This window comes from Natator depressus, chromosome 13 (genome assembly GCF_965152275.1).
Source record: "Natator depressus isolate rNatDep1 chromosome 13, rNatDep2.hap1, whole genome shotgun sequence".
Classification (NCBI taxonomy): Eukaryota; Metazoa; Chordata; order Testudines; family Cheloniidae; genus Natator; species Natator depressus.
The window spans coordinates 6316671-6338726 of record NC_134246.1 but is presented as its reverse complement, the minus strand read 5'-3'; the positions used below and the strand labels follow the sequence as shown (position 1 = coordinate 6338726).

The 22056-nt window shown below is 42.9% G+C and overlaps 1 protein-coding gene across 1 annotated transcript in view; it reads left to right on the top strand.

Annotated features, from left to right (window-relative positions):
* COL20A1 (collagen type XX alpha 1 chain) overlaps positions 1–22056 on the top strand; it is an 89357-nt gene that overhangs the window by 51846 nt on the left and 15455 nt on the right. Inside the window, exons 21-30 of the mRNA XM_074969542.1 lie at positions 610–748; positions 2750–2892; positions 3267–3376; positions 8952–9110; positions 11612–11689; positions 14678–14764; positions 19445–19498; positions 20602–20697; positions 21270–21323; positions 22001–22054. Of these exons, the coding sequence (XP_074825643.1) occupies positions 610–748; positions 2750–2892; positions 3267–3376; positions 8952–9110; positions 11612–11689; positions 14678–14764; positions 19445–19498; positions 20602–20697; positions 21270–21323; positions 22001–22054 (974 nt within the window). The remainder of the gene's footprint in view (positions 1–609; positions 749–2749; positions 2893–3266; positions 3377–8951; positions 9111–11611; positions 11690–14677; positions 14765–19444; positions 19499–20601; positions 20698–21269; positions 21324–22000; positions 22055–22056) is intronic.

Genomic DNA, 22056 nt, shown 5'->3' with positions numbered 1-22056 from the left:
GCCTAGTTAGTTTTCATCTGTGGATCTCAAAGAATATCACAGGGGTGAGCATTGCTCTCTCCATCCAGCAGGTGGCCTAACCAACACAGATCTGAAGCATTTTGTCTGGTCTAATGAGTAGACAAAGGTCAACCACTTCAGGGATTAGGTTCTGTTCCCACCAACTCTGCCAAAACTTTCCCTATAACTTTTAGCAAGTCACTGAGGGCCCGAGTTTCAAAAGTGCTCAGCCCATTGTTCCAAATGGGTAGAATTTGCAGTTCCCAGAGGCGGGAGCTGGTTTCTGGGCACTTTGGAAAATCTAGCCTAAAAATTTTCTGTTCCTCTGTTACCAGCATCTGGAAAATGGATCTGTGCATATTTCTCCTAGGCCAAAGGGGCACTTTGATGAGAAACACGGAGCATTCAAGTCAGAACACTGACACAGTATGCAGAGTGTTTTGATCAGGCTGATGATTCGTTATACCTACTAGCCTTCCTCCTTACTGGAATGCACTTGCCCTTGGCGAAAACAAAGAGCAACCATTGCTCAGGCAGATCCCTTATAAACCATTGTTTTCCCTACTATCTCAAAGTGTTTCTTTCTCTGCCCTTCTCTGACTGCACCAGGATTTGACATGATGGAGGCATTTGGACTGGTGGAAAAAGAATATGCCTCCATTAAAGGAGTGGCCATGGAACCGTATGTGTTCAGCGGGACCCGTACTTACACTCTCTTCAGAGATATTCAGCTAACCCAGAGAACAAGGTAGTTTGGGAAGATAGCTGAGAACCACATTGATTCCAACAAAAGTTTATTCTTTGTCTGTTGCATAAACATTGGCTCTGGTCCACACAATGAAGGGTATCGACTGGTGGGGGTGGGTGTAGATACTGGCCTAGTGAACACTCAGCTGGCCATTTCCTAGTGAAAATAGCATGAATGCTAACCCCACCCTAGTGAAACTGAAAAGCATGCAAAGATTTTTTCCCCCCTTAGAAGATATGTATTCTGTGCTGATCGATAAATCACCCCCTGAACTGCCTCGAGATGGATCACATGATGGGACATGTCATAGGAACTTCATTGAATACAGTGGGATGATTGGGGCATTGAACTTTTGCAAGGCCAAGCTCAGATTTTAGGTGCCTACTGGCACCTTCCCTGTTTTAGCTGTGTGCCTTCAATATCACTGTTGTCCAGAATTAAGTGCTGAAAGACTGCATGTGATGACCATTGAGTTCTGTTTAATTGTCCTCTGTTGGGGATACATTTAATTCTTTCCATGACCACTCCTCTCCTCATCCACATGCATTTAAAAGACCAAACTTCGAGGCAAAGTTTCAGCTAGAAACATGATTGGGGCCGGACCTTTTTAACCTCTTTCACCCTTTCCCCTAATGTTCCTGGTTTGCAGTCTGACAATTACTGTTGTAGAATACAAGGTAATAGCTCCACTGGGCAGCTTGACTTTGATTGACAAGAAGGATTAACCAGTGACTTTGGAATGTGACTTTACTGTGCACCTCATTAGTTGGGATCCTTCTCAAAGTCCTATGCATTGTCATGGGTCAACTTTCATTCCAGGCAGTGCCAATGACCCCAGTAGCATTATGGAGTATAAATCATGGCAGATTTGACTCTTAATAGTCAGTTTTATTTTATTTTGAAGCCTAATTACTAAAGCACTGGGATCATTTAAATCTTATTTAAAGAAGCAAAGCTTCTTACAGTAAACAGAGTAGGGGAATTCAGAAGGCTCTATGTAATTAAAAAAGCATAGACAAATCCATTTGCTCAACCAGTAGGAGTATCAGATACACAAATATGACCTTCCAAGGACATTATATAATTTAAAACAAAACAAAACTTGATGTTACGTTTGAAGCAGTCCTGAAAAGATTGTTGAAGTGTTGTGTATCTACTCATGCAAATGTGGCCCATACAGATTATGAATGTATCTGCGACATGGCTAATTTTGCTTTCTTCATTCATTTTTGACCTATGCCTTTTGAGTTACATTTGCATGCAGTAAGTGCTTTGGAACAAGTTTGGAACAGAAGTCTAGAAGAGAAAGCAAGACCTTCTCAGGAGTCCATGGCTTTACTTGTTACATGTCCTCTCACGGGTTTCATTTTTGAGTCCCAAATTTCACAAGTGATCTTAGTATGGCTCATGTGTCTTTTTGCAAGGGACTTCTAGGTACCTCTGTCAAGGCCTGAAGGTCTTCCCCTAGTTTTCTACCCCATCCATCACAGCCATCATTCATTCTTCTTGACAAGGAGTTTTGGATAGGACCCTTTCAGAGCCCATCAAAGTAACTCGATAAGCTACCAGAAGTGTCTCTTTTGAATAATGCAAGGCTGCATTCACTGTGTCTTCAGCATTCCCTGACCCAACACAGGCAGTGAGAGATTGACCATGATGGATGGACCTGTACCTCCCTTTTGATGCTATGACAAGGCCACAGGGATGCCCTGCACATGCAAAATTCTAGGGCATGTGTTTTTAAAACCCAAGAGGAATGTACAAAATACAGAGCAAATTCTCTACTGGGGTAACTCCTTCAACTTCAACCAAGTTACACCAGCAAAGGATCTGGCCCTGTATTTGATTTCCACAAATGAGCCTCACTCAGGCCATCATGCCTCAGTAACGCCACTCTGTCTGTAGCTCAGAACTGTTCTGGTTGCCAGGAAAGTAGAACATTAGCCCCCTGCCATTCATTATCATTAGTCACTGAGCTGACTTCTGCTTGTCTCATTCCAGTGAAGTGCTTCTCTCTGGGATTCCGTCTGTGCACACCATCAGCATCCTCCTCCGGCTCCTTCCGGAGACTCCCAAAGTGCCCTTTGCCGTGTGGCAGCTAACAGATGAGGACTTCCAGCCACTCCTCGGGGTTATACTTGACTGTAAGGTTTCATGTAGTATAGATCCGATTCAGGTATTTGAAAGAGTAACAGAACCAACTTCTATACTCAGTTGGACAGTTTTATTATTGAAACTTGCCAGTGTCCAGCATGAACATTTCAGAAGCTATCGAAATAACATATGGAAATGTTTTTCTGTATAGTTAAAAACCCACTAAAAACTCTAATTTTATTTACTCCATTTTGCAATGTATGCTTGACTTTGACCATTATTTTCCTTTTTTGTGCTTTTAAAGCTTGACAAGTATTAAGTGTTTCAGTATGTTTAAAGCCTATATTTTTTTTTCAACATGCTGTAGGTGAAATCAAATTCTATTTTAATTCTAAGTTCTTATTTGTCCTATTTTCCCCTGTAGCCAGTAAGAAATCCTTGACCTATTTCAATCATGACTACAAGGCTGATTTACAGGAAGTCACCTTTGACCAACAGGAAGTGAAGAAGATATTCTATGGGAGCTTTCATAAGGTCCTTATCAAGGGAGGGAGTAACTTAGATCATTATCTCACAAGGGCAGGCTGAGAAAAAAATGCAGTCAGTATATATTATTTGTACTGAAGAGTGGTTATGAGAATGTTCTTTAAAAAGTCATTAGCCAATTGGCTAACCTGTTTGTGTTGATTTGCAATTGTAAGGAATGTTGAGTCATCCCATATGAAAAATACGTATTTTCCAAGTACTGAACATATCTAACATAGTTAGATATATTTAAAAGACATATGAGTATATAAAATATATCCACACATTACAAACTTGGCTAACTGTCATATTTAAAATGTAATATTTGGTGGAAACATGAAATGCTACAGTAGTGAAATGTATGTAATGTATGTTGAATCACGCGCTTCCTTTTTAAATATGAAATTTTTGCCAGTTTTGTACAGTATAAATATTTTATATATTTTCATATAAACGCATTAGCAAAGATATAACCACCCTGTGAAAAAATATGTATTTTTCTCCATAAGGGATGCATTATAAGAGCTAACATAGCAGCTCTTTCAGTTCGCTCGCCTTGATTTTAATATTGCCCGATATGTGTCTCTCAGCTGATCTGTTTATTGGCATGTATGCATGTCCATTTATGATGCAGTGTTGTAGTCCCAATGGAGCATAGAATGGTACTTATGTAACTGCACTATCCCTTTTTCTCTGGATATATCGTTGAAATGTCACCTCTAGTTCCAGCCAAGCAAAGATTTAAGCTTTTAAATTGTCCCTTTGAAGTCAGTGAGACTACTGAAGGCCTATTGTCCTTAAAGTTAAATGTATGTGTATGTCTATGCAGAATCGTGGTCTAAGTGCAAAAGAATTTGCGAGTCTTCGTCTAGTCCTGACCCCCACCATAAAATCACCACTCAGTTCAGCAGAAGGAATCGTCTACTCACGAGAGGCAAAGGACTGGAATGGCTGATTGTAGTATGAACTGGGGTTGTAGTGGATACTCCTAATAGTAGGCGTTTGTGGGGGACATGGGATAAGCTGTGAAAGGGCTGGACAAGCTAGGTTAGCACGGGGTTACAGGTCAGGGTGTAGGTGCCCTGGCACACAAGTGCCAGGGGAGCTTGCCCAGTGGCTGATTGCTCTATTCCTGGCTCTAACTGGAGTCACCAGTTTCTCTTTCATTCCCATCACTTTCTTCCTCATATAAGAGTAATAATTAAAAAGGGAAACGTAGGAAACAGGAAGGTACTGAAGTAAGGCAATTGGGTATGTGATAGACCCACAGTTTGTCAGATGGCCACAGCTGTTCACTCTGCTAACCTATAAAAAGGGGAGTTACCATAGAGCACATTCTAAGGCAATATAGCCAGTGGATATGCACAGGTCTGGGACTCAGGAGGCCTGGGTCCAATTCCCAGCTCTGCCACTGACTTGCTGGGTGACCTTTGGCATGTTTCGTCGTTTCCTGTGCCTCAGTTTCCCCATCTGTAAAAATGGATAATGATACTAACCTCCATTCTAAAGTGCTTTGAGCTCTAAAGATGAACAGCGCTAGATACGAACTAGGTGGTGGTATTATTCCCCGCTGAAGTGCCAGAAGTAATCATTTTTTTAAGCTCAAAGTTGAGGGCACCTAGCAGATTTGTCAGAGGCTGTTAGAAATTAGGCTGTTTATTGCCATTTGATTTTGGGACAACAACATTACAAAGCGGTGGAAAACAATGGCTTTTTGTGGAGCATCCTTCATACATGATCCATAAAACACTTTTGCAGAGAAGATCAGTCCTAACCTGAATAAAAGGGGGCAAGTAACACAAGAAGTATCACAAGATTTCAAGAAGAGAAGTAACTCTGTGTTCTGGAGGCTGGAGAGGGGGATGGTTAAAGATAGATGGGTCAGCACAAGATAGATGGGGATTTGGAGACAGGGAGAAATGAGGGGAAAATGGCGAGAGCTGGGGCACTCTAATTTCTCACCTTGTAAAGACAGAGTGTTCTTTTTTCTATTGCACTCCCCACAGCCTGTATCTAGGCAGCAGGCACTCCTTAGGGGATTGCCTCATCCAGAGTAGGTCATGTTTTATTCCTGAATGCCTCTTGCAAGAGGTTGGAAGAGTGTCTTCCCTCCCAGGACCTTCCATGTGGCTTTACCTTGACACAATGCAAGCCTTGAACACTCTCATTAAAAGCCCAATGTATTCAAGAGGGAGTAAAACAAAGCGTCTGCATAGCGCAGCTTGGGCCCTGCCTGGCAAGATCTCAGCTAGGTAGGTGCAGTTCAGATTATGGAAAAGAAGCCGTGTCACATTTATCATCTCAGGTCTGCTGTCCCTTTCTCCTTGGCCCCTCGCCTGGGGCAATTTGTCAGTGAGATCGCCTCTGCCCTGCAGGTGACTGCCATCCGACCTGGCTCCTATGCTTTTCAAGATTTTTTCACGTGCCTGGCTTATTACCATCCTCAAGCCCCCTCACACAGTAGTCCCCTGTGCAGAGACACTGGGGGACAATATTGTTCTGTCTCTTATTTTTCCTGAAGTCACTCTGCAATGTAGCTGCTGCAATGGAGACACTGATTAAGTTCCTGTTTTACTGCCCACCTTCCAAAACTTGAAAAGCTCCTTTGAAGGGGTCTCCGCACAGTTCTTCCTCAGCCCACCTTATTACTCCTAAAAGCATCTCTCTCTGCCCTTTCTTCTAGCTTATGACCAAGCTTTGGAATATTAATGATCTTGGCTGGAGGTGTCAACATAAATCCAACTTGGTCTGCTTTAGTTTAAAGAGGCAGGACTCACTTTTTGCCTTTTAGTTCCCTCTGAACTTTTTTTCCTTTAGATTGAATCTGAGCTATTGTCATATTAAAGGCAATCTGTCACAGTCTTCATTGCTAGGTCTAAAACGCTTAGTGCTACAAATGTTCAGGTCTTTTTTTTTATTTTACAAAGAAGCTGCACAAGAAGAGAAAGAATTGAGATGGACTGAAAATCAAGTCTCAAATCCAAACATCCTTGATCTATGAGTACATTCATTTCTGGCTCCAAACTTCACAGCTGAGTCCTCTTCCAGTCATGGAGTCAACAAAAGCTGCAGATCTAACTAGTCTATATATCTATTTTAGGTACTTATATGGCCACCATCACCATATTATCTGACTGCCTCACCATTTTGAAAGTATTTATTCTCACATTACTCGTGAGCGAGGGCAGTTCCACGATCCGCCTTTTACATATGGGAAACTGAGGCACAGAGGGGCGAATTGAGTTGCCCAGGGTCACACAGGCCATCTATGGCAGAGCAGGGAATTGAATCTAGGTCACCCAAGTCCTAGGCTGGACCACCCTGCCTCCCTGAGCTATGGCGTAGGTCCCATCTAGACTGAGATTTTTAATTTCAACATGGATTCGTTCCTAATTGTGAGTGGAGACAGGCAGTACATTTTGAACCTTTACTGACTTCTCAGGTGGCTAAAGCTGCTTATCGTTTGGCTGTGTGCCTTCTAACCCCCTGACCAGACCCCCAGTGGCAGGTATAATCACTCAAAAGTGCAATGCCTGTAGTGTACAGTATTTGTCATGATGAAGGCATGGATTTCAGTCTCACTCAAAGCTACAGTGAAGTAGGCTTCCAAAAACACCTTTCATGGTGCTTTAAAGCAGTGACAAACACAGTGGGGATTTCATGTCCCATCCATCAATCGGTACACTCTATACTGCCTATTACCTTAAATGTCCTGCATACATTTTCACCTTTAAGTGTTTTTTGTTTAGTTTTGTGTTAAATATGCAAGAGAAAAACACATTCTTTTTTCCCATCTGTAGCAAACATCATCTTTGTATTTGCTGTTAATAACCACTTTCCAAACAGAATAATAACTGTGAGACCAAGACCAGCACTAGAAGATTATAAAAGGAAAGCCCTGCATTTTCATGTGTGGCAGAAAGAGAGATCTTTGTGTTAGAATACAGGCCCATTTTCAGAGGCCTTTCATAACGTACCTCAGGGACTGCTAATGGGGTATTCTTTCACCACTAGTTCACCACTTCAAATCTGGACCAGGTTGCTAATGACAGTATAAATGGTTGGGAGGGAAAAACTAATAATTCCCTGCACCCCTCTATGTATTTAATTTATTTATTTATTATTTATTTGAAATTCAAAAACTTAGAAAAAGTTTAACTTGTATGACTGAAAATCAGGGAACATTTTAAAAAGAAAATTTCATCAAAATTGTCCCCAACTTTTTTTTTAAATTTAGAAATTAAAACCCTCCACCCAAATTAGCACCTTACAACTAGACCTGAGCAAATAATGGACTTTTTGGTTTGGGAGTCCATCTGAAAACTTTTTTGGGGGGGGAGTGGTTTCGTTCCAGCTGAAACTGACATTTTTGTTGTTTGATTTGAGTCAAACAAAACAATTTTGGGGTCTTTTCATTTTGTTTCAGGTAATGTTTGGGGTGTTTTCTCACTTTTTTTATTGTTGTAAATTAGCTATATTTCAAAACAAAGCACCATTTCGTTTCAAAATGTCTCAACATTTTGTTTCAGAAACTTCAACACAAATGGTTAAAGCTTTCCTTTTTATTTTTTTTGCCAGCTAAAACGATTTGCTGAATTCGACCCGAATTCATGAATAGTTGAGGAGTTTTGAAAAAATTCATTTTTTCGGCAAACTTACTATTTGCCAAAAAAATTGTCCTGGTCTACTTAACAACTGTCTCAGTAGACACCCCAAGGACGAAACTAATTATGGAGGCTGATCTACTTCACATCACAACTCCAGGGATGGCTCCTCCAGAAGAGGGTTGACATCCAATAGTGGGCTCTTATGGCTCTGTAGGTGCAGGCAAAGTCTGATTAACTATATCTCAGTTTACTCAAACTCTTGGTTATCCCAAGCTCATGTATGTCTTTCAGGGTTTGACTGCAGAGGAGCTGTGCTCCAGCTCTCAGCCCTATCCTGCGTCCCTTTTCTCCAGCCCAAGAACTGGCCACGAGGAAGCCAAAAGTCCTGTGCTCCAAAGCCTTCAGTGCATAAAGTGGGCTGTTTGTTGTTGTTTTGACGGAAACTGTGTGCTGAAGCTCACAGCACTTTTTGCCATCTTTACTGACACTGTTATGGGCTGAAGGCTTCTGCACACAAGGATTCCTGGCTTGCTCAGGGCTGGCTGGGGGAGAGGCCTGGGAATCTGAAGAAGAGCTCTTCTCTTGCATAGCTCCTAAACTCCGCAGGAGTATTGAGGAGCTGAGGAGCTGGCTGTCCCTGGGAAAACTGTCCCGCTGTTCATAGTCAGGGGAGCTAAAAATAGGAGATCCTGGGTGCAGATTTCAGTGCTGGTTTGGACTAGCCCTCCCACCCCCTTCTCCCTCGTCTGAAATTTTGATTCTCCCGTGGTTTTGATGTCCCTTAGGACAAGGTATTATTGTCCATGGAGTAGTTCACTCTCTAGGGCTTTCACCCAGTATCTTTTGCGATCATTACATGCACAAAAAAAGATGCCTTTGATTGCCGAAGTGGATATGAACTCTGCCAGATACATGATTAAAAAGAATCCGTTGTCCAACAGGGGGGTCCAACACATCTATTTTTAATTGTTATCCAGGTGCACGTGGCTGTGAGCCATTTCAGGATCAAACTCTACTTGGACTGTAAGAAAATAGCAGAGAAACCGATCAATGCTATGGGAAGCATCTCCTCTGCTGGCTTCATCATGCTAGGAAAACTGACAGGAACCAGAGGACCCAGGAGTGGGTCAGCAACAGTAAGTCCAGTGTTTATTAGTTTTAATGAGGAGCCTTATGTCTAAATTCAGGGTTGGATGGGATACAAATCAGAGTAGAACTACTGTCCCCTCCCCCCATTGCTCTTGTGTTGAATTCCCCCCCCCCCGTGAAGTAGGGAAGTGTTATACACCTATTCAGCTTCTGAAATTTGATAAGCATTTTTAATGCAATGTTTTGTACATTCTCCTCCTGCCTTTGCGAGTTTGTGATGAGATGTAGCACAGCATGTGTGTGCCACGTAGCCATGTCATCTCGCACCCTGATCTGTGGGTAAGCAGCTTACATGGTGCTTTAATACTACATAGTCTTGAAACCTGAGGACATACAGATCTTGTTGTAATTGGCTGAAAAAGGCAGGAGGGTTACTAGATTGCTTCTAAAAGAGAAGGCTTTATACATCAGCTCCCTTGGACTGGCAGCAGCCACATGCTAGTAATCACGGGGGGCAACATGTTCAGATGTTCAAAAATCTCAAAACATCAAAAAACATGTTCAGATGTTCAAAAATCTCAAAAGTGCACTGTCCCTGAATGACTGTCAAACAGTACTCAGAGCAGTCACCGTAAATTACAACTCAAAAAACCCTCTCAACATCAGACTCAGCTGCAAACAAAAGCCCACTTTTGCCCCACAGGTAAAGGAAAAAAATAAACATCTTGGCTTTGCCCCGTGCCCTGAAGATCAATGGTCTTGGGCTGATTGACCCATTAGAAAAGCAAGCACCAGAGACAAAAAGCACCCTGAATCTGATTCTTCATTGCCTTATACCTCATGTTGCCATTTACACCGCTGCAAAATAAGTATAAAAATACTCCAGTGGCTGATCTGGTTGTGTTTTATGCCCCTTGGCCCAGATCCTCAAAGGTATTTTGGCACCTGACTCCCATTGATTTCATGGGAATGATTTGCACTGGTTTGAATGATTACACAGGGTTCAGGGCAAGGATAAATTAGTGCTCCACAGCACTCTGACCATAGATCTATGGAGTGCAAATAAGAACAGATCAGCTGACTGCAACGTTCCACACATGACGGCAGCATTGCACAAGCAATCTGGCCCATCTGTATTGCATGCAGCCTCAGCTAACACCAGGCGGAAGTGGAATCATGCAATGTACCGTGACAAATGCCATCAAAGGAATGAGCTGTACGATATGGGAACAGGTTCATAATAAAGTGGGATTCAAGCAGCTCTAATTTTATTTGCCAAAGAAATACTGTGGTGGTTTAAACTGACAGCAGCACTGTCAGACCTCTGCCTTGGAGGAAAATATCCTCTATCCCTCCCCAGTTTTTTCTTTTAGCAGCTTAGCGAGCTGGATCCAGTCATTGAAGAGCTACTAATGAACAGCCCAGACCTTCTCTACTCCCATCATGCTTCAAGCCTAACAAGTTTCATGTCTTCTGCAGCTCTGCCACCCTTGAGACGACAGAGCGCCTCATTATTGGTTATCATCAAACCTTATTTAAGACATCTCTAAGTGTCATTTGATGTATGGGGCTCATTTTCTATCCATATGCTGCACATCCCACTCTTCCAGTCGCACTGCTCACTCATCATTAAATGTCTGGGGGAAAAGATTTGATTTGGTAAAAATGGCATTCTTAAAAACTGTGGGTTTTAAATATATCTCCCCCCTTTTTCTTTTTTTGGTCTCATGCGGCATTTGCCCTTTTGCTAATCAAAACGGAAAGATCTGGCAGTCTAGGGAGAGGCTGAGAAGGAGGGCTGATTTATTTGGACGGGGAGGATGCATCTCCCAGGAATATCTGCTACTTTTGTTCTTCTACCACTGTCTTTGAGTGGCAGCGGAGCAAAGTTGTCTTTTTACATTTTGGTTTGTGTTGAAGTCAATTCCTGGGGCCTTGGGAGCGGCTGCTGCTGAAATGTGAATAAATCAGAAACTGAGGTTTTGTTAGCATGGATGAGCTTATAGAGTTCACTTTGCAAGGCTCTGGCCTCAGAGGCCTGAGACTTGAAATGCAGTTCAATGACCAGCCACCCCTTCTAAAATCTGTATCCGTTGCCTTGTGTCTGCAGTTTGTACAATTGCCTCTGAAAGAATGTGTCTATGGGTGGTGGTTAGGGGAAGGGGAGAAAGTGCATGATGGTCTCTTACATAAGGTTATTTTTACATTCTACTGCAGCCAGAAGTGGCCAAGAATTTACACAACTTCCTGCCAGACCACCCTGCGGCTTGCAGTAGGATGAGCTATTATTCTCATTGGCATCTTAACAAGACTTGGCGTGAGCTATTGCTGGGAACGTACAATAACCTGTATAATTGCTGTTCATCAGAACACCTGCAGGCACTATATTTAAAAAAACAAGTGTGCAGTTCTATCCTTTTTTCTACACCTACATTCTCGTTAGGTGGCCTCTCTTCTTCAGCAGCGGGTAGAATAATTATGCACGGCCAACCCACCTGTCACATTTGTAACTCTTCTCATGACTCGTCTAATTCTCTTTGCTCCACAGTTCCAGCTGCAGTCTTTACAGATAGTTTGCAGTGGCTCATGGGCAGAGGAAGATAGATGTTGTGATCTCCCGGCACTGGTAAGATATGAATGACCTAAGTGCTCATTGGGATGAGACTGGGGAGTGCGTCACAAGGAAATGACACTTTAAATAGAAAGTTGATAGGCCAGAAGATCAATTTTTATTTTTTCCTGAGAAACTAATAAAACTAGCTCGACCTAAGTCCAAGTGAGTCTGTGTCTGCTCCCAATGAAATTAATAGCAAAATGCCTGTTGGCTTCTCAAAGACATCTCCACCAGGGCACGTAATTCCTGTCCTGAATCAGACCTACCAAGCCAGCACTGACGGCCACACAGCTTGGCTGTTGGCCTTCAGTTCTGAGTTATAACTACAGCCGGTTGGAAATTTTCTGATGAAACAAAGCTTCATTGGAAAATGCCAATTCATCAAACTTAAAATGATTGGTGAAAATAGCTTTGGGGACCAGCTGGCCCATGAGTCTGAAAGCCCCAAGGTCGCTGGTCTGGGATAGCCTGCATTGGACCCCCAGCAGCTGCTGTCTGAAATTGACATTCAGCGGACAAGAATGTCAGTTTTAAGTAGTAGCTGCCAGGGTTCTGGCAAGTATGTTTGGTTTTGGAAGTGCCGTGTGTCAGGTTTCTGACACATTTTTTTCTTGGGATTTCCAGTCTGTGGGAACTTCTGATATTTCAAATTCTCCCATGAACCGGAAATCCCGAATTTGTCAGTTGAAGTTATAACATTCCCCTGCTATTCCTTTCCACTCCTGGGCTTCTAGTGCACACAAAAAACTTATTCCTCCTGAACTGAGAGGAGTTTTGTTTTTTGGGCAAATATTTAGAAAGGAGTAGATTGATTGTTTTCCTCAGGATATATTTACTGTAAATTTCAGTGACTATAAAATGTAGGGCTGGTTGGAAAATTTTCCTTTTTAAATTGTTTTTTGATGGAAAATTGGGTCTTTGATTAAACATAATTTTTCACACAAACCATCTGCTATCTGCAGAAAATTTAGATTTTCTCTGAAAAAATGAATGCTCAAAATCCAAAAATGTTTTGGTTTTGAGCTTAAAACTGAAATACTTCAGATGAAAACAAAAATATTTCAGTTTGAATATTGTGTCTCAGCTGGACTTTATTTCCCATAATGCACTATGGCCCTTGGACTCCCACGATGCACTGCCTCATATCACCAAGAGGCGAGACCATGGTGCATCATGGGAAATGTAATCCAGCTAAGTACTAGAATGATAAGGTAACATTTTCAGCAGTGCCTAAGTCCCATGTTCAAAAGGGACTTAGGAGGCTAAGTACCATTTCAATTAGTGCTGTCAAGTGAATTAAAAAATTAATCACGCAATTTATCGTGCTATTAAACAATAATAGAATACCATTTATTTAAATATTTTGGATGTTTTCTACATTTTCAAATATAGTGTACAGTGCTCACTTTATATTTATTTTTATTACAAATATTTACACCGTAAAAAACAAAAGAAATATTATTTTTCAATTCACCTAATACAAGTACTACAGTGCAGTCTCTTTATCATGAAAGTTGAAATTACAAATACGGAATTATGTACAAAAAATAACTACATTCAAAAATACAACAATGGAAAACTTTAGAGCCTACGAGTCCACGCAGTCCTACTTCTTGTTCAACCAATCACTCAAACAAACAAGTTTGATTACATTTGCAGGAGATAATGTTGCCTGCTTCTTGTTTACAATGATGACACCTGAAAGTGAGAACAGGCATTCATGTGGCTGTGTTTTAGCTGGCGTCACAAGATATTTACGTGCCAGATGTACTAGAGATTCATATGTCCCTTCATGCTTCAACCACCATTCCAGGGGACATGCGTCCATACTGATGACGGGTTTTGCTCAATAACAATCCAAAGCAGTGCGGACCGGCATGCATTTATTTTCATCATCTGAGCCAGATGCCACCAGCAGAAGGTTGATTTTCTTTTTTTGGTGGTTCGGGTTCTGTAGTTTCCACATCGGAGTGTTGCTCTTTTAAGACTTCTGAAAGCATGCTCCACACCTCGTCCCTCTCAGATTTTGAAAGGCACTTCAGATTCTTAAACTTGGGTCAAGTGCTGTAGCTATCTTTAAAAGGCTCACATTGGTACCTTCTTTGCGTTTTGTCAAATCTGTGGTAAAGGTGTTCTTAAAATGAACATGTGCTGGGTCATCATCCGAGACTGCTATAACATGAAATATATGGCAGAATGTGGGTAAAACAGAGCAGGAGACATACAATTCTCTCCCAAGAAGTTCAGTCACAAATTTAATTAATGCATTCTTCTTTTAACAAGCATCATCAGGATGGAAGCATGTCTTCTGGAATGGTGGCTGAAGCAAGAAGGGGCATACGAATGTTTAGCATATCTGGCATATAAATACCTTGCAGTGCTGGCTACAAAAGTGCCATGCAAAAGAAAGCTTGTTCTCACTTTCTGGTGACATTGTAAATAAGAAGCAGGCAGCATTATCTCCTGTAAACGTAAACAAATTTGTTTGCCTTAGCAATTGGCTGAATAAGAAGTAGGACTGAGTGGACTTGCAGGCTCTAAAGTTTTACATTGTTTTGTTTTGGAGTGCAGTTATGTAACAAAAAAATCAATATTTGTAAATTGCACCTTCACAATACAGAGATTGCACTACAGTACTTGTATGAGGTGAATTGAAAAATACAATTTTTTTGTTTATCATTTTAACAGTGCAAATATTTGTATTCTTTTTTATTACAAAATGAGCACTGTACACTTTGTATTCTGTGTCATAATTGAAATCAATATATTTGAAAATGTAGAAAAACACCCAACCATATTTAATAAATTTCAATTGATATTCTATTGTTTAACAGTGCGATTAAAACTGTGATTAATCACGATTAATTTTTTTGAGCTAATCGTGTGAGTTAACTGCGATTAATCGACAACCCTACTTTCAATGAGACTTAAGTGCCTGAGTCATGAAAATCATAGTGAATTTTTGAAAGGGTTACCCATAACTTTCTTTCTTTCTTTCAGAGAAATGAAGAGACCTGCCCTGCCTTAACTCCTTCCTGCACCTGCACTTCAGGTATCCCAGGCCCGCCAGGTCCTCCAGGGTCCCCTGTAAGTTTGCCTTCTGACATTTGTTCCTAGAAATGTTTGTATTGTCTGGCACCCACGTGGCATTTAACAGCCATGTGTAAAGAACAAGGTACCTGCCATGAACTCACAATCTCGGCAGACACTGGACAGAGGGAGAGAAGGGAAGCATCATAAAGAAACAGGAGTTTAAGCAATGAACTATGTTGCATGGCATGTGACTCCATGTTTATCATCTAAAGGAGTGGCAGTCCTTCTCTGCTCAACTTGGACCCAGTGACTTTGACTTGCAGAGCTGGGTTCCTCTTCCCTTGGTTCTGAACACTGAATAAATGCTGGCAGATTTCCATCCTGAACTCTGAACTTCCCAACTTTTGGGGGAGGTTTAAGACCCCTGAATATCAGAGGTGCAATGAAGCCAAAACGTATCGATCCAGATACCAAGTGCCAACAAAGCAAAGGGTGCATGGAGCTGGCATCATGGTCCAAGCCCATCTCTGCGTAGGTATTTGTATTTTTATAATGCTGAATAATATAACAACTGCCAATGCTCGTGTCTCTCAAGGCAGCCATCTCAATCTGGGCTGGCCTTTCCTTTCATTTTCCTCTCCTACTACCAAAGCAAAATAAGTTATCTTGCAAGGCAACAGTGACAGCTGGGGGCCAAGAGAGCATTACTGTACTAATCCTCTTACGGGAGAAGGGCTGGCTTCTCTCTTTGTCTGTCTATACAGATCTGTTGGATAGGAAGCTCTGAAACCCTGTACAAAGACTTGAAATGCAAAAGGCATGGCATGGCAACCTTGAATCCATGTGTACTCAGGGCTGGGTTCAATAAAGATTTAACATAGGAGGAGTGTGTATTGACTCTGGCTCTCAGAAGTTCTGGTTGTTCCTATCTGTTGTTCAGCCACTGGAGAAAAATTGTATAATTACCACAAATTCTGTATTTCCTAATGCACATTACACAGAGAGAGGGGAACGTTTACAATCAAGGCTGTACCCACTCTCCCCCGTGTACATGTAATGCATGCACCAACTTGCCGCAATGGGTTTTTTGGGGTGCAAATGTTAACATTTCCCCACAGGACTGTTTAAACAAGGAGCGGAGATATGGGAATATCAAGCAGGTATTTGAACCTGCAGAGTGCAATTGGAATTTTTGCATGAAGAAGCTAAGGGCTGAAAATCTAGCCCAGAGCATCTTTCACAACATAGAAAAAATCTTTCTCTCTGTCAAATAAATATGTTTTAATAATAAATATCCTGTCACGGGGTGGCCGGCCCTTTAAGGGGAGTTGGGCCCAGCCTCATCTGTGAAGGATCAGCTTCCTCCCAGCTGAGAGAGAGCAGCTAGTGATCGGGTGATTACAAAATCCATCTGGTGGCCCAGTGGAGGAGAAAGCTGCCAGGAGCAGGGAGGCGCTGGTAGGAAGCCACTGGGGTTGGAGAACAGGACTACAGGAAGCTGTCTGGCTTCTGTGGGCAGCTCTGGGGCAGGGTTGGACTCTCAGACAGGTGGCCTGTAATATGGAACCCTGTAGGGAGTAGATAGGCCCCTGAGGAAGACCCTGAGTATGGGGAAGGGAGAATTGTGCTGTGCTAATTTTAAAGTTGAAGGCCTGAGAAAAGGCCCTGCCGCTGACTGGGTTTGGAGTCACTTCTGCCTGGAGTGAGGGGACAGGGCAGCAGCCTATGTGCCCTTCTCACACCAATAAACAGGACTGTGAGATATTAGGATTCATCTGTGAGGTCAATTTCATAATTAACAGTTTGTTACATAATAACTAGTGGTTAATTCCAATGGAAGTGTTAATTACACAGCACATTGCTTCATCACACTATGTCATTTGTCAAAAACAAATCATGTCAAACCAACCTGATAGCTTTCTTTAACAGGGTAACAAGCCTTGTGGATAGGGGGGAAGCGGTAGATGTGGTATATCTCGACTTTAGTAAGGCTTTGGGTACTGTCTCACATGACCTTCTCATAAATAAACTAGGGAAATGCAACCTAGATGGAGCTACTATAAGGTGGGTGCAAAACTGGTTGGAAAACCATTCCTAGAGAGTAGTGATCAGTAGTTCACAGTCATGCTGGAAGGGCATAACGAGTGGGGTCCCGCAGGGATCGGTTTTGGGTCCAGTTCTGTTCAATATCTTCATCAATGATTTAGATAATGGCATAGAGAGTACACTTATAAAGTTTGTGGATGATACCAAGCTGGGAGGGGTTGCAAGTGCTTTGGAGGATAGGATTAAAATTCAAAATGATCTGGACAAACTGGAGAAATGGTCTGAAGTAAATAGGATGAAATTCCATAAAGGACAAATGCAAAGTACTCCACTTAGGAAGGAACAATCAGTTGCACACATACAAAATGGGAAATGACTGCCTCGGAAGGAGTACTGTGGAAGGGGATCTGGGGGTCATAGCAGACTAAAAGCTAAATATGAGTCAACAGTATAACACTGTTCCAATAAAAGCGAACATCATTCTGGGATGTATTAGCAGGAATGTTGTAAGCAAGACACAAGAAGTAATTCTTCCACTCTACTCCGCTCTGATTAGGCCTCAACTGGAGTATTGTGTCCAGTTCTGGGCACCACGTTTCAGGAAAGATGTGGACAAATTGGAGAAAGTCCAAAGAAGAGCAATAAAAATTATTAAAGGTCTAGAAAACATGACCTGTGAGGGAAGATTGAAAAAAATTGGTTTCTTTAGTCTGGAAAAGAGAAGACGGAGGGGGGACATAGGTTGTTACAAGGAGGAGGGAGAAAAAATTTTCTTCTTAATCTCTGAGGATAGGACAAGAAACAATGGGCTTAAATTGCACCAAGGGAGGGTTAGGTTGGATATTAGGAAAAACTTCCTACCTGTCAGGGTGGTTAAGCACTGGAATAAATTGCCTAGGGAGGTGGTGGAATCTCCATCACTGAAGACTTTTAAGAGCAGGTTAGACAAACATCTGTCAGGGGTGGTCTAGATAATTAGTCCTGCCACGAGTGGAGGGGACTGGACTAGATGACCTCTCGAGGTCTCTTCCAGTCCTATGATAATCTGCTACATGCATAGTAATGAGCTCATGTGGCCTTCTAGTTTAAATGTCTCTTCAGTGCAGTTTAGGAGAATAAGGGGTTTTCTTTCAGCCTGATTGGGAATACGGTTATGACATGCTTCATGCAGCATGAAATGCTGATCGATTTGCTACAGGACCAAGACACTTAACGTGTCAAAAGTTATTCCATAGTGAGCAAGGATGTCTCATGCACATCCACTCTTCCTTAATGAACTCTTTTTGCACAGGGATAGGCCCCTAGGCCCCCTTGGGGCACCCCATAAACAACCTCTAGCAAAGCTCCTAGTCAGACTTGCTTAATCCAAATCTACTGCTATTTAGATTCAAGAACAGAAGCCATCAGATTAAAACGTCAATAGTTCATACAGCACCTGTACATGCTAGAAGATTAGATTCCTCTTAGATCCAGTGGTTACGCAGATGCGCAGATAAACCAGGTCTCCCTGGAAACACTACTCTTCCCTGCTGTGAGTGTGCTCATTTGGAGATTATGTAAAGTAGAGTGTGTGCTCTAGTCTCCGTACAAGTATGAGCTGCTGTTCCATCCCCATCTTGCTGCAAGTGTCTGGAATAGAGATTAATCAGCATGACTCCATGAGAAGCACTTTGAGAAATGAGTGTGTAATCTCAGTGCCATCACGAAATGCTTCCTTTGCATTTCCACGGTCCCACTGAATACCTTTCCTTTTTATGGAATATGCTAAAATACGGAGGGTCTGATTCTGATCTTTCTTACACCATTGACCTGAGGGGAGCTTGCCACAGGGGATGCAACCATGGGGATGTTTGTTACTGTTCAGCCCTCTCAAAATGCATTTGTGGCAGCCTACAGTCTTAGCTATGGCCATGTGGGGACAAGACCATCATGTGCCTGTGCCGGGAGCATGAGAGGAGCTTTCCACATCCACTCACGGCCGCGCTGAGAGTTTTCACGATTGCAGTTCCTGTGTGGACTGAGCTGAGTGTTAACCAGAGATGGGGCTCAACTAGAACGCCAGATCTGAGTCCTTCCAAAATTGGGTGAAGCCCTAATTTGGATCTGCCTTCAGAGCCGCTCTTCACCTCTTGGGGGCCACCTCTCACCTGAACTCTTTGCTTTGGGTCAACGTCACCATTTGCAGAGCAACCCGTGCTGCTCTGGAATGAAGCAGATGGAGCAGAAAAGTTCCCTCCATCCTAGATTTTCCATGGAAGTGCAAAACCACAATGAGTCAACCCCCACTGCCACCGATGTCGCCTTCGGCACCCGTTTGTTACAGCTACAAAACCAAGCAACTTCAGGCTTTCTCCTGTGCTGCTCCTCATGCCTGGAAGAAATAAGCATCCACAAAGCCACCTCATTGTCCTCCCTTCAGATCTCTCCTTAGAAGTCTGCTGTGATGGATGGTCCGGCAGCAGGTGTGCAGTGACCGCTCACTAGTATCTCGCTGTTACCTTTTGCTTCCTGCTCTGTTTGTCACATCCCCCTCTAACAAACTCTTTGGGAGGCAGGGAGCATCTTATGATGTGTGTGTACAGTATCTAGCACTGTGGCACTGTATTGCGGTTCCTAAGCGCTACCGCAGCACAGACACTACTTAATATTAATAACAAGAGAGTCTTGTGCTTTGTCCCACTTTGGCAGGGCAGTCCTGGGAGAAGAGGACCACAAGGGGAACAGGGGGAACCAGGGCCGAAGGTGAGTAATGACAGCACTCCGACTCTGATTTTCTTTCAGACAGCTATATGCCTATAGGTCATACAGAGACCTGGGATGAGCAAGTGCAACTCCATTAACTTCAGTGGACTTACATTAACTTACCCCAGGTCTGAATTCATCCCTACATTAATGATACTTCTGCCTACTTAGGGCAGGGATCCAGAGATTTTGAGAAATAGAGCAATGAAAATGTCTGTAATCAAATAGAAAATGACATGATTGTTTAAGCACCAAGTGGGTGCTCAGAGCTGTGTGATATAGACTGATCCCTGCTCCAAAATTCTCCAGACACCTGGTTGTGTTGATTAACTATATGGATCCGATAAGCTTCTTTCTAAGAAAACAACCCAGCTCCATCAGAAAACGTTCATCCCAGTTTTGTGGTGTTCTTATTCTCCCTGCCGTGCGTGGCTGATTTGACCCCGTGCCTCGGCGTGCTTGGGAAAGGTGTGAAGTACAGGGAGAGCCACAGAAACTGGGTATATCTCTGCGGAAAAGGAGCAGAGACGAGCATGAAACAAAAGCTGGATCTGAACATCCTGGAATTTGGGAGGGGTGGAGAAGGCATTGAAATCCACACTTAGAGCGTTTGCAAATTGGAGTCATTGCTATGTGTTACCCATCAAAGCATGATTGAGAGAATCCAGTAAAGAAGCAAGGAAAACCCCCCCTTTTCTTTTTCAAACTAACTGCACAGAAGCCAACATCATTGATAGAGCTGGTCAGAAAAAGACATTGAAAAATGGACACTATTTTCAGTTAAGTCTTTGCAGAACCTTTCCCCCCATTTTTTGTCCAGCTCCGATCACTAGAATAATTTGCTATAGGGCAGGGCTGCTCCTGCTTCCCTGGAAACCAGTGGGAGTTTTGCCATTGATTTCCCTGGAAGCCAGATGAAAACCTTGGACTGCAAAGGCAAAGGGCTGTACAGCTGAGGGTACTGGACACTTCCAGGCCTTGCCTCTTCCTTTTGCATCCAGTAGCTGCTTTGTGCTGAAACAGGTCGTATGGTGTAGTCAATGCATGTGGAAGTCACTGGTGTTCCTCCTCACATTTCGTTTAATTTCTTTGACTGGCTTTAGGGTGAGCCAGGTCCTCCTGGACAAGTCGGACCAGAGGGTCCTAGTGGACAACAAGGGTCACTAGGCTCCCAAGGAATCACCGTGCAGGGCCCAGTGGTACGTGATCTCTCCCATTGCTTTTATCCCATCTTTTACTCTGTGTGAAAGATACATCTGTATGTGGGGTCTGGTTTTGTTTGTTACAGGGATGTGGTGATAAAAACACCTGAGCCCTATCTACGCCAGTGCTTACAATGCTATTACTACCAGCTGCACTGTTGCTATTGTAGGGATGGCTAGTTTTTCTAATGTTGACAAGATCCTAAATTCTGGTTTAAAAACTGGTCACGTGGGATAGCTGATCCCTAGTCTAGCCCCTGAAGAAGAGCCCAACGGAGTATTAACATTTCAGTAGCACAGTCATCATGGTTAGAGAAGCAATGGGCAATGGTTACGTAGGTGTATATACACAAATACCTGCCTACAAATGCCAGGCAAAAGGGTGAGCTATGGAGGTGTGCAAGGATCCCTATGGGCACAAATCACTTCAAAGGGTGTGTGGAGGTAGTTGACTCATGGCCCTGCTGAACTGTCCATGAGTGATGAGTAGCCATGGACAGATAGGCTGCTGCCCAACTTAAGGGATGGTGCAGAATGCATGCAACTCTATTGTTCCATTTTGATTCCAGGGACCACCAGGAATTAAAGGGGATAAAGGAGACACTGGAATCCCAGGCGTTCAGGTAATATAATCAACATCACTCCTTTGACTCAAAGAGCTACCTCTTTTCCTGCTGAACATTTGAAATCCAAGGAGTTAGCTGTCTTTATTCCCATCCCCACTGTGAAACCACATCTCCTCCACGCAGGAAATCTGCAGGAACACCTTGCACTGCCAGTGTGCACTCACATCCAAGCCCGCACAGGAGCTTGGCAAACATGAATCAGTTCAGTCTCCCACCAACCTTGCAAGTATTATGGGGCCCATTTCCCTGAAAAATAAACTGGGCAATGGACAAACAGTAAAGCAATGGCAGAGCCAGCAGACTGACTTCCACCCCTCTTCTCTACCACTTCCGAAGTATCCCCAGTGCAGAAGAGGCAGGAAATCCAGTTGGGCCTGTAAAATTCTTTTGGGACTCCCTGTTATGGAAGGTGTTATTAAAATGTAAGACATAGGGGAGGAGAGAGAAGAGGAGTCTGAGCTTACGATGGTGAATGGGGTGGGGTTCAGTTTCATATACCTGAAAATAGAGCAGGTTGAAAATGGAATTTCGTTGACATTTTAGTGCTCTGGTCCTTTTTTGTTCTGCTGTGCTTGATTGTCCTCTTTCGTGGCTGCCTCTGTTTCCACCATTAAAAATATGAAGTGGAATGTAATTGCTGGATGCCAGACTTAACCAGCGATTCTGTTTTCCAGGGTATTCCTGGTGCCCAGGGAGCCCCAGGCAGAGACGGCATTCAGGGTGCAAAGGT